Genomic DNA, 13717 nt, shown 5'->3' on the forward strand with positions numbered 1-13717 from the left:
TGTCTTACTGAAGAATACAAAATACACCTAAAAAGGCAAAGTGCAGGAACTATGTATTCATTCACTGCACTGTGGTGTCAGTTTCACTATATTTGACATGAACTGAGATAAAACAATGCATAAAAAAGTGCAGTGTTAGCAAAAATATTGATATTTGGCACCAGCGTATCAATAATCTTATCTCAAGAGGAACGATCACACTATATTGCCATATTGATATTCTGTCCCTTCCCTTATGATGGTACAGTGACCTCTGACCAGCAAAATCTCATCAATCCAAGTGGATGTTTGTGCCAGATTTCAAGAGATTCCTTCAAGGCGTCCCTGAGATATTGCCTTCACGAGAACGGGACGGACGGACAAACAACCCAAAACATGACGGATCCACATCCGGCCACGACTATCACCAGCACGGAGGCTTAAAAATATGAAAATTCAGGTCGAAACGAAAGCAAGTTACTCTCGTTAGTTCACCGTGTAAGATACATATTCAATCAACATTTCATATCCTCTGCAGCTCAGCTCATTTCACAGTTTGTCAACATCCATCAGGCTGCAACTGGAAACTTTTCTGCCTTCTCTGCCAAAAAAACCCACTGATAACAGATCTTTGAGTTTTTGTGATTTGTAACTTTGGTTAATTAAAAATGTGAAACAGCTAAACCTGGATCTGGAGTCAATTAAACGCTACAACCCCCCCTCGGCTCTATGCAGTACATATCCACTAATCTTTGGCTTAATGATGAACATTAACATCTGCTGGTGTGAAAGCAACTATTTAAGCTTCAGACTGATGGTTTTAAGATTTTCATTTGTGGAAGGCCACGTTTTCAATTTCTGAATCCAATACTTTTGTTTCAGTCTAATGACTTCAGATAATCATGACAAACAGCCTTTATCAAGTCATTGATCGACAGGATCGTGGCATAATTTCACTCTAATAACTTCACGCCTAATGTTCTTTGAACTGAACTGTAGCTTATTGTAGGAATAAGTTTAATCCGAACAGTGAAATGGAAACTAAAGAACAATCTTAACGAGCACTGTTTTTTCACATTACAGCCTTTTACTTTTCTGTCAAACTGCCACACGAGAAACTGCAGATTCACACTTTAATAGTGTTTTTAAATTGGACTCAGCGGGACATCCAGGAATAGGAAAAAGACCTATGAATAACAATTTATTTTTTAAAGGTATTGATACATTTCCTGCCAAATTAGCTGCACCTTAGACAGTTACAAGTAATTCAGGGAACGTTTATGAGGTTCTTTATAGACTGAGAGGTTTGCGTTGCCAGGTGGCCTCACGAAACTCATTTAAAATCACTTTCCATGCTTCAAAGAACATGGAAATTGTGATGGAGCTCCAGCCAATACTTACTCGACACATCAATGTTTTTTCTCCTCTTAAAAACCACCGCACAGCCAAGTGACAATTTCGGAGCTTATTGGAGTGTTACCTGAGGGAAATATAAAAGTGAATAACGCGACTAAATGTTTTTGAGTAATAAATATCAAAGATATTGATGTATTTGTTAATAGATGTGTGGTTTGATTGTGTCGGTATCTGTGAGCTCCAGCTCTGATTTCAGCAGCTGTGCTGTCGTCTGATCGTCTCACGGTTCGTCACAGTGTCATTTTAGTGTTAAATTGATGCAGGTTGAAAAGTGTGACAGGAGACCTTTACACATGTCACATTTCATCGGCTACTTGTGTCAGATATATCCAAATAAGGAGAGGATGGATGAATGAATAACAGTCAGAAACATATTTCCCCAGGTGGTTTTCTGACTTGAGCTCTTATTCGTCCTCTTTCACTCCTGTCACAGCATCAATAGCCAACTCAATTATTGTCAAACCAGGCTGATCTCTGGGGCATCATTAGTGAGAACAATGTATTAGCAGTGTGACATTTAAGACAAATTACTGTGGAGAGTAAACAAACTGTACCCGCTCAATACTGCTGAGTTAAAGGACAACTGACTCCGAGTGTAGAAAGTGCAGTGTTAATGATATAAACTCTTTGTGTTTGGGTATTGTTGTTCCTAAATCTTCTCAGGTATATTCTTCTTTTCTTCCTCCTGGATCTGAGCTCCTCACTCAATTCAATATTAAACAAACTAGGATCATCTATTTTTGTCACGGCCTCCAGTCTTTAAAAAGGAAACATGCGCTCAGTCCACACAATATGATTTATTCCCTGTTGAAACAGGACGTTGGGATGGGACAAAGCACACTGTTGGATTATTCTACAGAGGTCTTGAGGATGGATTAATTCAGACAATGCAAGGAACACATCTGAACGTTTTCTAAATGAGGCCTCCGGGACGTTCACGTCTACTGATTGACGTTAATTTTTTTCCTTTGTTTGACAAGTCAAATATCTGCTGTGACAAAGACTCTTACAACTTGTCACACAATCTGAGCTTAATACGACCTCACTTTTCCTCTGCTCTTACATTCACGATGAGCCTCTCGAGTTAAGAGCGCCTACTAAACGTCTGAAATGTAGATGTAATGTTTTAATGAGGCTGCAGCTCGGCTTGGTGTCAGACCGACTCACTGAGCTGAAAATGTTTTCACGGCTCCTCAGTAAACGCTTCCGACTCCCGTACGGTTTTTCAATGGCATTTAGCTCATTAGTAGTAAATGGGAGTCAGACAGTTGCTTATTAGTGAGGATTTTCAGAGCCAATCTCGCTCCTGCACTGTGCCGTTTAATTAATGCTGCACAGCGCTGCAGCGAGAGAGAGATGACCGACTGCTCCGTCCCACTTAAAAATACACTTTAGCTAATACTCTCAGCTCAGACATCTTTACTTACTTTAGTTTGAGAAGAAACCAAGTTACTGTGAGGACTTGGCTGAAGAAACTGGAGAAGGCGGTAACTTAAACTACAAAAACTTGGTTACTGTCTGTTTTAACTTGTTTATTTCTGTTCTGATGTTCATCTCACAGTGTCTTTGATCACAACTGAACTCAACCTTCTACGTTACAGAAGATATTATGTATAAATTATGTTTGAAGAATATTCTCTTCTCACCCACCAGTGAGTTTGTTTTTATCTCTGTTTTTGTTGCCAGCACTGCAACTTATAATGTTGACATGACTTGTGCACATGGATTTTCCCCCAGTAGAAGGATGAAATGTGTCACAGCTCCACTGGAATCAATCACAGAGCATCTGGTTGACTTGGCTGCAGACTCTCAGTCAACACCCAGCTCCCAAAAAGCATCATTTAAGATGAAACGCTCCAGTGTGGCAGCGTTTCGTATCATACCTTTGAAGAACAGGTTTTTTGATTATTTTCAGAATTAGGGTTACCGCGCAAAACAGATTATGACTGGGTTACATGGTCCCAATACTTTGGGATCATTTCAGAGTGATTTGATGAACGATAAAAAACAGACTGCCAATTAAAATCCACCTGAACTTACAGGGTCATCAGTCAGCATGATTTTGGGGGAAATTTCCTACAATATAATGTCGACGGAGTGCTTTTATTATTGGTTTCTAACAGTAGCTGACTGGCCAAAGTCACTTTTAAGAAGGTCTACTCTATTAACTCAGTCTGGGTTATTTACACAACATATTTAACATCTGTAAGAGAGTGTTAGCTTCTCCTAAATCCTCTCATCTTTGTAGATTTTGGTAAATCATATCCTTCTGGGTGTTTTCTTTTTTTGTTCATCTACGCAACAGCAGACACAGGTCATCAGTAGCCATTTTCCTAAGCTGCCGACACAGATGTCTTTGACACAACATCCACATGGCTGAAACTTCACTGCTGGTAATGTTATTTTTTTTCATATGTTTCAAACTAAAAGTCTGGCCACAATCTGACTGTAACTGTAGGAACAGTCTCACCAACAGTATAATTATCTGTTTGCCTCTGTAATCTCACATCTCAGAGTTGTTTTGTTCTCCAGGTCAAAGCTCCCAATCACAGTTAGTATTAGGAGGGAGTCCATGAAAATAATGAGGATAAGAAGATAAACTGTTGTGCCTCCTTACAACAGAGAGAAAATTAATTGTTTGGGTCAAACTCTCTCCAGAGAAGCTTGCAGCTCTCTGCTGCCAGGCTGACATGAACTGTTCCGACAGGATTAAAAAAAAACAAAACACAACAACATGAACACATTTTGGTGACCTTTAAAACCTTCGGGGAGCTTAAGACATCCGGACACTTGCTGGGATTATTACCCGTCATCTCCCACAGCAGCTCAACAGCACTGCTGAAGAGGAGGGAGAGGATACAGTCTGTAAAGACGCCGTCACAACCATGAAACCATCAGCCTAAATGTTTGTTGTCATCCAGTTCATAACTTTTTCTACTGAATGTTTCTGGTTTGGCAAAATACTGAGGCTGCCCCGACTGTCAGGGTTAGGGTGTCACTCAGTTAGCCACGCAGTTTACTGTGTTGGTGTTTACACCGCGACCACAGGGGCTTTGGACCGAGGACGAATGAGCACCAGGACCGTAGACTGGGAGTGGGCAATGAAACCAGGCTCAGCAGCCTCCCAGTGAACACAGTCAGATCAGGGGGACTACACTATATCAACTCAAGACACATCTTAACACAAACTCTCTTACACAACAGTCTCTGAAAAGAAATATTTGGCAGCGCCTGCGTGTGGACTCAAGCTGGGTCTGGAATAATCTCATTGTTTTCCCCTCCAAAGAGAAAAGGTGCAGTTTTGCTTGACACCACAGACGAGGCAATGCTGCAAATACATTCCCAAATCAATTTTATGTATGAAATGATGGTAGGCGGATGGATTAGCAGCCAGAAAAGGGTAACAATATCCTAGAGATTTGCTTACACGTCGTCTTACATAACACCCTGAATAAGCTGTTCGGGTGAACCGTGCTAATGAGAACGATGTGTTACACCACAAAGTGATGGGGAGCCGGTCTGAAGGCACGACTGAAACTCTTTCAAGTCTCAGCAGTGCGGCAGTGTTTTACAGTTTCAGCATTATCTGACTGTATCGACAAGAAAGGGGGGAGAACAGTTGGATTCTGCGGAGACGAGGAGGACCGTGAACGCACCGTGAAACACTGAGGATGCAGAACACCCGGTGAGCTGCCTGCAGGTGCTCCGTGTACCGGTACAGTCGCTTGTTTCAAATCCAACCTGAAAACATACTCTTACTATTCATTAATCACTGAGGTTTTGTTCCCCGAGTTTCTGGGCTCTTTGCAGAAATCGGGAGTCTCTAAAACTCTGAGGACGTTCTGTGATCCTTCTACTCCTGAATCAGAGGATGATTTTTCTATTTCAGTCCTGTGATGAGTCACTCTGGTTTTGGTTTGGTTCACTTTGAGACTGTTGTTTTTCCCTTCAAAGCAAACAGAAAATACCCTCTGGTGACTCAAAAGAGGAAATACACACACACGAGACACACTCGCCTGTCAGATCACACCCACTGACGGTACACACACTCACACACACTCCGAATAAAGGAATTCCTTTCAAACCACACACAGTGTGAGGTTTATAACGATGTATTTGATAAGCAATTACCTGTACTTTTTGATGTATTTGTGCCCACCTCTGATCATCGATTAATACATTCTTAATCTGTTAAAATCTGAACGGTGATTAATCGATAAATGAGACTAGAGGTTGTCGGGGACATTAAACGTCATCACAGCGAACACGGAGACTGATCTACTCACTAGTCCGTCTTTACAGGCCCACTTTAGTTACAAACTATTTTAACTCTAACTTTACAATGACATCGCTTCACCACTCTACTGCAGTTGGTAAAATGATCAAAAACGATATAGCAACATGAGAGATGCCGCCGTTTTTCTTCAACACGTTCATCCTTTTCAAAAATCTTCCTCTTGAGCCACAAAAGGTGTTTTACTACTGTTTTCCCATACACACAGTGCTCCCCAACACCTGGAAACACACTTTGAAAAGGGGCACTATGTAGTTTGAGAAGAAATTCAAACTCAGAAATATGTATTTTTGTTTCCTGTCATGAAAACAAGGAGAGTTTGTTTATTTAGTTTGTTTAGGCAGAAGAAAATCAGTCAATGCAGATCTTTCCCCACAAACTACACAGTGCACCTTTAATGTATTAAATTGGTGAAATTACCCTTTAAATATCAACCAGTTCACCAATTAGAAACACCTGGTTCACCTGTGGCAGGTGTGGCCTTTGAGGACCATCAGCCTCCATTGATTCACACACCTCCGTGTAGAGAGCTCACCTCTGACAGGTGATGGACGTTAACGTCTTTCAGTGCGGTGGCGGGAAGCTCACCTGTCATTCATTCTGTCCGTCACCTTTGACCTGAGCGACTCTTTCTTACCTTGAGCGATGGCTATGGACTCGAAACTCTGCAGCTCCTTCAGTAAACACGACCTCTCCTTCGGCTGCAGGCGGTAGATAAACTCTTTGGCTCTCTTGGGGGAGTTGAGCGGCTCCCTCGGCTCGTTCCTCCCGTGTGTTCCCAGACAGCGGCTCCCTGTCCCCGGCAGCCTGAGCGCTGCTACCGCTACCGGCGGTGCCTGCTTCAGTCCCGACGGTAACTTCTGTACGACCGTCAAAGCTCTCTGTAGACACAGCTTGAACATCGTGGCGAAATAAAACAACTACTTTAACTCTTTAAATAGTAAAACCTGCTGTTTTTAACGCTTCTGCGAGCGCCGAGCTCCGTCGTCGTCTCCCCGCTTCAGGTAGCCTTCCCCGGGCGCAGAAGTTGCTTCTTCTTCGCTCCTCCCAGCTCGATTCAGCGGACAAGAGGGCGCCTGGTTTTAATGGCCGTCTCTCCGGAACTCGTTTCAACTTTTAAACAGCCGAACATTTCTTCTTGTCGAGCCACCCGCCGCCCGAACTGTCTCATGATCTTTAGGACGCGGCTGTCAGGAGTTCGGCTCGTGAACTTCCAGCTAAAGCTGAACGTGAACTACTTAACGTCAACCGCCGGAACATACACTACAGTTCCGGTGGCGCCTTTCAAAATAAAAGACCATGCTTCCGGTTGTGCATTTTAGTAATAAATCCACTAATGAGGAATTGCAATTTCAATTCAGGACACGAAAAAGAGAAACTGTAATACCGCATTTCTTGCTAAATTAGCGGGTCAACCCGATAAAAATCGCCTATTGATTTTTATCTTTTTTTTTTTTATTATTCAAGAATTAAGAGAAATCTGTAACTTTAAAAGTGTGACAGGAGCGCAATCTTACAAGCCATTTCACTGTATGAATGTAATATTTTGCTAAATTAATTATATACATTTCATCCGGGGAGAAGTTGGATTTATTAAAGATGAGTAAAATATCCATCTTTGTTACAGTAACATCTTTTTCAAGCATTTCTGAAAGATATTTCTGTAAATCAAGCCAAAAATGTATGGAAACAATCTGTAATGTGATTTTTATCTGATGCGTTACGTTACTGACGTCACCTTTTACGTCACGAATGCGCCGGAAAACAGTAAGAGAAAACAACAAAAAGTAAACCGGAAGTTAGCGTTTTTAGCTTCAACACACCACTGAGCAGCTTTCATATGAGAGAACTGAGCTCCCCTCCAACACTGTCCAGTAATAAAACATCCCTGAAGAGACCGCATCCCAAATTCCTTCTTTATTTACGCGCCACCACCGGATGTTGATAACGCGTCATCACTTCGCGCGGCGGAATTTAGCGTGTTCAGCCCGCAGGGTCAATTGACCCGGTTGTCGAAGCAGAGTTTACACACACAAAAGCCCGATAGCGGGTTTAAGTGGGATGTTTGACCAGTGGAAAAGGCGGATAAGTTTACTGCAAGTGTGTTCGGATGTGTCAGACCCAGGGGAGCAGTCACACCGCGGGTCGCTTCATAAAGAGCTCAGTTAAAAATAGAGATGTCCCTATATTGTTGTTGTTGTTGTTTGTTATTTTTGCCCTCATCGGTCTTTTAATAAATCTGGAGGAGTCAACCAAATTGTATTTTGTGTCAGTTTCCTTTCCTATCATAGCTGCAAATGAATGAAGCACTTTTTGTTTGACAATAAAGCAGCTGAATCTCCAGTTTTCTTTTCCTTTGGTTTCCTATAATGGTTTGTTTTAGTGTGTAATAACATTCTTTGGACACGAGTCACACAGCCTCACTTCATCTCCATTATGATACTGAAGATCAGGTGCAGTTTTTTTTTTTCACCTGAGGGTTTCTTCACCTGCATGTCACTTGTTGCTGCCTTTACATGTCTGTGCATAGAAGTCCATTGTCTCATAATCCAGGCATGACAGATTGTGCGATGAATGCCTTGTGAATCATAGCACCATACATGCCAGTGAGATATATACTGTATATGTGTGCGTGCTAAGGGTGTCGGCTGCTGTATTGTCTTTTTGTGTTGTATTCTGATCGGCTGGTCTGTAGGCAGGAATCACATTTTGAGAATTTTGATGCTAATTTTCTGACAAAGGCTGTCTCTTGTGTTGTAAAAAGTACCCAAAAGAAGTCATACTTGAGTAAAAGTAAATATATAATCTTAAAATATTACTTAGTAAGAATAGGAGCCTGCTTGAGCAAGTTTTTTATATTATTATTACTCTAGTAATTAAGTATCAAAAGGATTTTTCTGTCAATAAATGTACTTCGAAGCATCAAAAGAACGTGTACAAATAAATAAGACGTATATTCACATGTATGTATGTACTCTATATTACAGGTCTACCAATTACTGGAACTGATATGTCATTTTTTCTGATGATCTGAGTCAGTGCTTTAATTAAAAATCTGATTACTGATGAAATCAATTTAAAAATGAGGCTCTGATGCAGCATGCAACTGAAAAGTAACTGAAGCTATAAAATAAGCGTAGTGACTAAAAATTACAATATTTGCCTCCAAAATGTAGTGGATTGGAAGTATAAAGTAGATGTAATGGGATCACCCAGAATCACATCTGAGGGCCTTTAATATCTCATGAAGTTTGGTGACCTCAGGAAACGCCCCAGAAAAGCTGACCGCACCCCGTCATTTATAACCAGCTGAACACACGTGTGGGAGTGCAGGGAATCCTTTTACCAAACGAAGTGCCTAAAAAAAGCAACTTGTTTCCTATTACACAACAAGTGACTCATAATCTCATGCACTCCCAGCCTACTTGTAATATGACTGATGTCTTCTAATGCTAAATCTGTCTCTTAGTCTGCCAGTTTAACCAGCAGAAGGTGGCCCAACTCTGAAGACACACCTTGGTTACCACAGCTGCAAACAGTTTAGACAGTCATGTTGATAACTAACCAATAAATCTTATTTTTAAACATATTTGTTGGATGAATGTCACAATTTTATCAGAAACTGTATTTCTGTGGAGGCGGCCCAAAAGGCAAAAAACACAAAATAGTGAAATCTCCCCATCTAGTGGTTCAATCAGCTCCACACACTAAGGCTGGGGTTAAATTAAGTAATTTAAAGGTGATGTTGATGATATTTGAGATACAGTCCAAACTCATTATCAAAGATGATTTTATTTACATAAATCTCTTTTTAAAACAAAAGGCAAAATGAACAGCTTTTACCTTTTAAAAAGCTTTCAGAACAATCAAACTAATAATCAAAGTCCTTCATCCATCGCTGAAACATGTCAAAAAGCACAGCTTTCTAATCAAATCAGACCCCATCTTTGTCTCATCAACAAGAACTTCATGGATTCATTCGCAGCTTTACCTTCTGCGACCTGTTATTACAACAGTAATGAGCAGGAGTTTGTAGTCAAACCCTTAAAGACGTTCAGGCTCTGGAAGTCTAAACAATGTAATACTTGGAGTTGTGCTTGAAAGCTTTTTAATACAAATTCTTAATGACGATCTCTGTCAGGCCGAACTGTACTGTCAAATAAGGTGAACACACGGCTCCTGAATATTTCCTTTCATGCCAGTAGTTAAAGATTTTGGATCAGTGTTCAGTAGGACGTCTGCTGCTGGAAAACAGAACCGAGCCAGCGCTTCTTCTAGCTCAACATTACGACACCTAAAATGAAATGACATCTGCAACTTCAGAATTAGCCAACAAAACATTTCCTTTAGGTCTGGAAGCTTTTCAGTTTGTTGAAAATAGTCTTCCAGCCGTGCAGAGGGACCCTGAGACTAGAAGCACGCTTTGTGCTGCCTGACGCAACGAGAGTCTATCTGTACCAGTGATGAGAAACAAAACGTACTGTGTGACATGACCTCTTACAGCATGGCTAATAACCAACATGTAAAACAAATAATGGTGGTTTTTTTTCCTTAAAAAAGAAAATCTGCACCTTTTCATACTGGATTTTTCTGGCATTGACCGAGGAGCATCGAGAAAAAACCCCTGAACCCAATACAAGTTAGCGTTTTTTTTGGAATACAGCTCTTCAGATGAGGCTTGCACTTCTACTCCAAACCAGCGTGATCATTACTAACAATCATTTCTGGGTGTGGAACTTATAATTAACCAAACTAAATACTGATTCTTGTAAAGAGAAATGTGGAAAGTTGGAAAAAAAAATTAAAAACAAAGTCTTTTCTTATCCTACGGGAGAACGTGTGCACGTATTTGTTTTATTATATGTACAATAACGTACACAAATGTAAGCGAGGTCACACAAGAGACCAGTAGTAAGTAATGATAGAGGTATATCAGTGATTACAGTAGCAAGTCATTATTTTTTTTAAATCAGACACACCTCTCTGTTTTTCTCCGGCTGGTGCAGAGTCGATAGAAAACTGCTTCACTCTCCTGCCTTCATTCTCTCTCTGGACAAGGTCACAAATGTTGTGTTTGAGTTTGTTAACGACAAAAATGTTGAACAATGTGCCACAAACTTGAGCTGTGATCAGTCTGTGACTCCAAAGGCCCGAAGCATGAGAGTAATAGGGCTGCTGTCGATTATTTTCCGGATTAATCGAATAGTTGTTTGGTCTATAAAATGCCAGAAACTGGTGAAATATGTTGATTGTGGTCAAAGACAACGTCCCAATACTGTCATATTTTGTCCACAACCCAAAGATATTCCCTTAACTGTCATAGAGGAGGAAAGGAAGAGGAAAATATTCACATTACAGAAGCTGGTTATCAGAGAAATTTGACTTTATCTTAAAAAATTACTCAACCGATTAATCGATTTTCAAAATAGTTGCCGATTAATTAAATACTTGACAACTAATCGAGGAATCATTGTAGCTCTGCTGATGAAGACTGTTAACCAATGAGTCTAAGCTGTATGAAAACAGCTGATTACAAACTCTCAAATCTTACAGACGGATTTAAGCTTCAACTTGTTTCGTCGCTCCACATTTTTGTCGTTAATAAACTAAAACACTCCCCGTTCCCCAATAACACACCTCCAGGGAACGTAACTGCATCTTTTAAGACATCTTCGTCGTCTAAGCACATTACAAGTCGGCAGGCACACACACACACACACACACACACACACACTCAGACGCACATACGCAAATACACATCGAGGCTGCATAAGTGACAAAATCTAAACAAAGTTGGGATGTGACTCAAGTGTGGCGTCTTTTCTTTTCTGTGCGCTGCAGGTGATCTGATGATTTAACTCACAGATGCGTGTCAGCTTTGAGGCATCGGGGAATAAATCATGGCATGGTGAGATTTGTATCAGGAAGAAAATGAACATTATGAGTTTTTGGTCTACATCATGCAGCCTCGGTCGGCGCACACACACACACACACTTGACACAGACACACACGACAGACTCAACACACACACAGAATGAGAGCAGCAGTTACTCTTCCCACGAGCCCTTTAGAGTAAAACCCAAATTCAAATTCAAACAAAAAGAAACTAACAAGAGAAACAGAATGACATCCCTGACATTTTTCAAGAACAAATTAAGATGCTGTTTTATAATTCTTTTTAACTTAAATATAATAAAGATATATGTATATTCTTTCTATAGATCTCTTCTCGTCAGTCCTCTGTGGAGTCTGTGTCGTCATTGATATAGTCTTCTTCTATCGGCGTGTTGCCGTTTTGAGTCCCCCACTCGTCTTCGTCGTACTCTATGCTGTCGTTGTCCTCCAGCAGCTCGTTGTCGAGCTCCCCCGCTCCTCCCGCAGCCTGGACGCCGGCCGCCGCTCCGTCAGCTGGCAGCTCATCGACCGGCTGTCCGTGCTGCTCCTCCCCTGGAGCAGGCGGGGCTGCGGCAGCGGCGTCCTGCGGCGCTGCGTAGCCCCCGTTGTTGTTAGAAAAGGCGGCTCTGTCGCGGCTCTCCTCCTCCACGTAAACTCTCTGATGGCACATGGGGCACGTGTCCTGGATGTAGAGCCACTTCCTCAGGCACAGCGCGTGGAAGTAGTGGTGGCAGGGCGTGATGCGGGCCGAGGTGGCGAACTCCTGGTAACAGATGGCGCACACGTCCTCGATGTCCCTCAGCTGGTCCCCGCGCATCTCTGGCAGGGAGTTGATCTTCTTGACGGCCGTGCGGCGGTTGATGAAGGTCTTCCAGCCGTTCTTGGCCTGTAGGTAGATGTTGAAGTAAGCATGCAGGCACATCATGCAGGCGCGGATCTTGCTGCCCGACTCGAACATCATGGTGTAGGCACCGTTTCCAAACATGATGACCCCAAACAGGAACTCGATGATGTTGCCTGTGGAGCGCACGTAGTAGACGTAGTCGTCCAGCTTCTCCCAGAGGACGTTGGAGAAGCCGTCTGCCATGAAGAGGCCGTAGACGGTCAGTGACACCACCACCTGGAGAGAGGGAGGGAGGGAGGGAAAGGAGTTAGATATGAACACTGTATGGAGGACTAGGGCTGCAATCATCCATCAGTCATCGACCACTGAACCACTCTCTGTCCTCACCTTGAGGCAGAGCTCCACGCAGAAGGCTGTGACAGCAAAGAGCCAGGTGTTGAGGGCGTAGTGATGCCAGAGAGCGTAGCTGAGCACCACGGGGAGCACGAAGAGTGCCAGGGACACCAGCAGGACCGGCAAATGGCGGCGAACAGAAGAAACATGGGAGGCGCTTAGAGACATCAGAACAGGGTCTGTCATGCCGTGGATGAAGTGCAGGATGGCCGTCAGCAGAAGGCACATGTTCCGACTCAGGCGGACCTATTTCAGAAGGTTTAAGAAGCCGTTAATGTTGGTCTGGGGAGCAAAGTGATGACAATCGAGGACAGAAGAAATCAACAAAGAATCTATACTGAAGGTGAAGTTTCAGAAAGACGCTAAACATCCAGATTCAAGTCAGAAGCTTTTCAGTCTCAGTTGTGTCCATGATCCCTCTCTACATCCACTAATTACACCCGACTCAGTAATCAATGTGTCAATCAGCTGTGGAGCTGCAGTGACGTACCAGGCGTTCCTCAGGGTCCAGGCTGCTGAGGCCGGTCTGCAGAGCCAGGATGAAGAACAGAACAGGAGCCACGAAGCCCAAACGCTTGTCCTCCTCCTCTGTTGAACCTGAAGAGTCAAAACGCTGAACTTCAGGAGCTTTCTTACAGCCAGTATGATTTTAAATGTTAATAGTACAACACACTCAGTCGTACCTATGAAGGCCAGGATGCTGAGGCCGAGGTAGTGAGCAACAGAGGAGATGACGGCACTCATCCCCAGAACAGTGAGCGTGGAGTCACAGCCGGAGATGATGAGGTTACTGGTGAGGTCCCAGAACACGTCCCAGCTCAGCAGGTAACCCTGAGAACAGCGCAGTCACCGATTACACACACAGTCACCAGAACTTATAACTCCTACATTCAGA

The 13717-nt window shown here is 42.6% G+C and overlaps 2 protein-coding genes across 6 annotated transcripts in view; both read right to left on the reverse strand.

The window, feature by feature from the left end:
* The window catches only part of tmem65 (transmembrane protein 65), a 35507-nt gene extending 28543 nt beyond the window's left edge, over positions 1 to 6964 (reverse strand). For all 4 annotated transcript variants that reach the window (XR_014624597.1, XR_014624598.1, XM_084379351.1 and 1 more), the window contains exon 1: positions 6327 to 6964. Coding sequence is in view for 2 of the 4 variants with exons in the window: in XM_084379351.1 (XP_084235477.1) it covers positions 6327 to 6591 (265 nt within the window). In the remaining 2 variants the exon portion in view is untranslated. The remainder of the gene's footprint in view (positions 1 to 6326) is intronic.
* Positions 6965 to 9462: 2498 nt separating this feature from the next.
* rnf139 (ring finger protein 139) overlaps positions 9463 to 13717 on the reverse strand; it is a 51049-nt gene continuing 46794 nt past the window's right edge. For both annotated transcript variants that reach the window (XM_084379267.1, XM_084379266.1), the window contains 4 exons: positions 13506 to 13653; positions 13313 to 13419; positions 12817 to 13068; positions 9463 to 12705 (listed from right to left, as the gene is read on the reverse strand). In XM_084379267.1, the coding sequence (XP_084235393.1) occupies positions 11923 to 12705; positions 12817 to 13068; positions 13313 to 13419; positions 13506 to 13653 (1290 nt within the window). In that variant the 3' untranslated portion in view covers positions 9463 to 11922. The remainder of the gene's footprint in view (positions 12706 to 12816; positions 13069 to 13312; positions 13420 to 13505; positions 13654 to 13717) is intronic.

The sequence above is a fragment of the Pagrus pagrus genome, assembly GCF_965226575.1.
Source record: "Pagrus pagrus genome assembly, chromosome: 17".
Classification (NCBI taxonomy): domain Eukaryota; kingdom Metazoa; phylum Chordata; class Actinopteri; order Spariformes; family Sparidae; genus Pagrus; species Pagrus pagrus.